The sequence below is a fragment of the Borostomias antarcticus genome (assembly GCF_949987555.1).
Source record: "Borostomias antarcticus genome assembly, chromosome: 7".
NCBI classification, from domain to species: domain Eukaryota; kingdom Metazoa; phylum Chordata; class Actinopteri; order Stomiiformes; family Stomiidae; genus Borostomias; species Borostomias antarcticus.
In genome coordinates this window covers 8424066-8426565 of record NC_140240.1, presented here as the reverse complement: position 1 = coordinate 8426565, position 2500 = coordinate 8424066, and the positions used below count along the sequence as shown (strand labels likewise).

Here is a 2500-nt window from a genome sequence, read left to right as displayed (position 1 = left end):
AAGACACATTTCTACCCTGTAAGCAAGTTAGAAACAAATTATTATTTTTTGGCCCTCCCCCACAAATGTCCCTGTTGTATTTAGCCTTATTGGAGGTGAAGGATTCAGACAGGCCCCACGTTCTGCCTGGTCATTGAGCTATGGTAGCCTCGTGAGACCATTCTGAAGTCATGAGCTCGCATTGTGTTTCTCTCTGAAGACCGGACTGGACAGGCTCCATAAAGATCTGTTTGTGCCCGATCAGAAAATGATCTAGCCAATCAGTGTTCTGTGAGGAAATACTACCAGCTATGCCGGGTCTGGTTTAGGTGTGACAACAGCGAGAAGCACCACAGTTAGCCTGTGATAGACTGGGGCGGCTGTGACTCCGGAGGTAGAGCGGTCTAATGACCGCAGGGTCGGCGGTTTGAATCCCGACTCCTTCTTTCCACATGTCGAAGGGTCCTTGGGCAAGACACTGAACCCCACATTGCTCCCAATGAGCAGGCTAGCCTGGTGTGTGCTTGTGTACGTGAATGGATTAAAGTGCTATATAAATGCAGTCCATTTACCATTATACAGTGATAGACAGGCAGTTCATCCAATCACCTGCCTGTATTTTTAAGTGCCCACCCTTTTCCAAACAGTTTCCAACGGAGCTTTCCCAGATGGTTATGTTAAACAAACCATTAGGCGTGTCAGGTTAGTTGCTAAGTTGCCACCTCTAAAAAGCCTCTGTCCATCCCTTCCCAGGTGGAATACAATGTGCATCTAGGTGAGGTTTGGTGGGAGGGGCTTACCTGTAGCAGCCAATAGCATCGGCGATGGAAGGTGGGTATGATGGAGGAGTGGACGTAGCAGCCGTACAGACACTGAACAGGGGGGAGGATAGAGGGTTATGATACATACAGTGGTTTACTGCTCAGAAATATCACAAAGGCACACACATTGTGTATATAATCAATCAATCAATTAATCAATCTTTATTTGTATAGCGCCTTTCATACACAAAGGCATAACAATGCACTTTACAGAGAGCAATGGGGGATGGACATAGGTCATACCCCTACATATTCCAGAGGGAAGCAAAAAATCAGTTCACACAGGGGCCAGAAAAGTGAGCTGTAAAAATTCTTCCCTGACCTCTCTCAACGAGACGATCAAGCTCCTGGGAAATGTCAGACAGGCTATAACCACTAAGACAGGCTATAGCCACTAAGCAGATATGGGGAGACAAAAGCGTCCAAAGTGTCCAGAGTAAAAAAAAAAAAAGGGGGTGGGGGCATTGGCTGGATATAAAAACATCACAAAACACATTACACTATGTACACATACTGCACATACACTCACAGCACTCCATTTTGTATAATGTATTTTGCATTTGTATTACTGCTCATTTGCACTGTCTTTGAACTGTCCAGTCTCATCCCTGCACCCTGTCCAATGTTGTCTCCATCAGTGTGCACTATTGACCAAAGCAAATTCCTAGCATGTTGTAAACTACCTGACAATAAACTAACTTTGATTCTGATTTAAAACACGAAGGCTTAAGTGACAATTAGTCAATTTGTCAATTACTAAGTTCAAGTCAATTACTCATTATACAGATATTAAATTATTAATGCACTTTTTACAGTACATTTTATTAAACACAGAAACACACATTCAACACCTAACAACACTCAACACTAAACAACCAATGCATTAACCGCTTGATTGTCAACTAGAAGAAGAAATAGAGGAATAGAGTCTGCAGTACATGCTTCTACCAGCAGGAGCTGCTCACAGACAGAGTACAGGACAGTGCCGCGTCTGTTTGATTCTATTGGATGTTGAATTGTTGCAGTGATGACCTTGATAGCTATCCTCTCTCTACTCTTCCTCTCCCTGGCCAGCCCTCCCTCCCTCCCTCCCTCCCTCCCTCCCTCCCTCCCTCCCTCTATCTCTCTCTCTCTCTAACACACACACACACACACACACACACACACACACACACACACACACACACACACACACAATAGACACTTGCTCTCTCATTCTATCTTTCTATTCAACTTCCTCTCTGAAGTACCCTCCCTTTGTTCTGGGGGTTTTGCCAAAGGCAGGGTGCATTTCCATACGGTTTCCAGGATAGTCTTCACCCAAGGTAGACATTATTTTCTCTCTCCCTCTCTGTCTCTCTCTGTCTCTCTCCCTCTCTCTCCCATTCTCTGTCTCTCTGTCTCTCTCTGTGTGGGACTCTCCCTCTCTCTGTCTCTCTCCCTCTCTCTGTCTCTCCCTCTCTCTGTCTCTCCCTCTCTCTGTCTCTCCCTCTCTCTGTGACTCTCTTTCTCTGTCTCTCGCTCTCTGTGACTTTCCCTCTCTGTCTCTCGCTCTCTATCTGCATCTCTCTCTCCTTCCCATCTTGTTCTCTCCTCCTTCACTGACACCCTCTCATCCTCCAGCCCTCCCTCCCTTCCTCCCTCCCTTCATCCCTCCCTTCATCCCTCCCTTCCTCCCTCCCTTCCTTCTCTGTCAATCT

The 2500-nt window shown here is 46.0% G+C and overlaps 1 protein-coding gene across 1 annotated transcript in view; it reads right to left on the bottom strand.

Moving 5' to 3' along the window:
• camta1b (calmodulin binding transcription activator 1b) overlaps nucleotides 1-2500 on the bottom strand; it is a gene marked incomplete at both ends in the record, with an annotated part of 72746 nt that overhangs the window by 21942 nt on the left and 48304 nt on the right. The window contains 1 exon segment of the mRNA XM_084441314.1: nucleotides 780-851. Within this exon segment, the coding sequence (XP_084297440.1) occupies nucleotides 780-851 (72 nt within the window).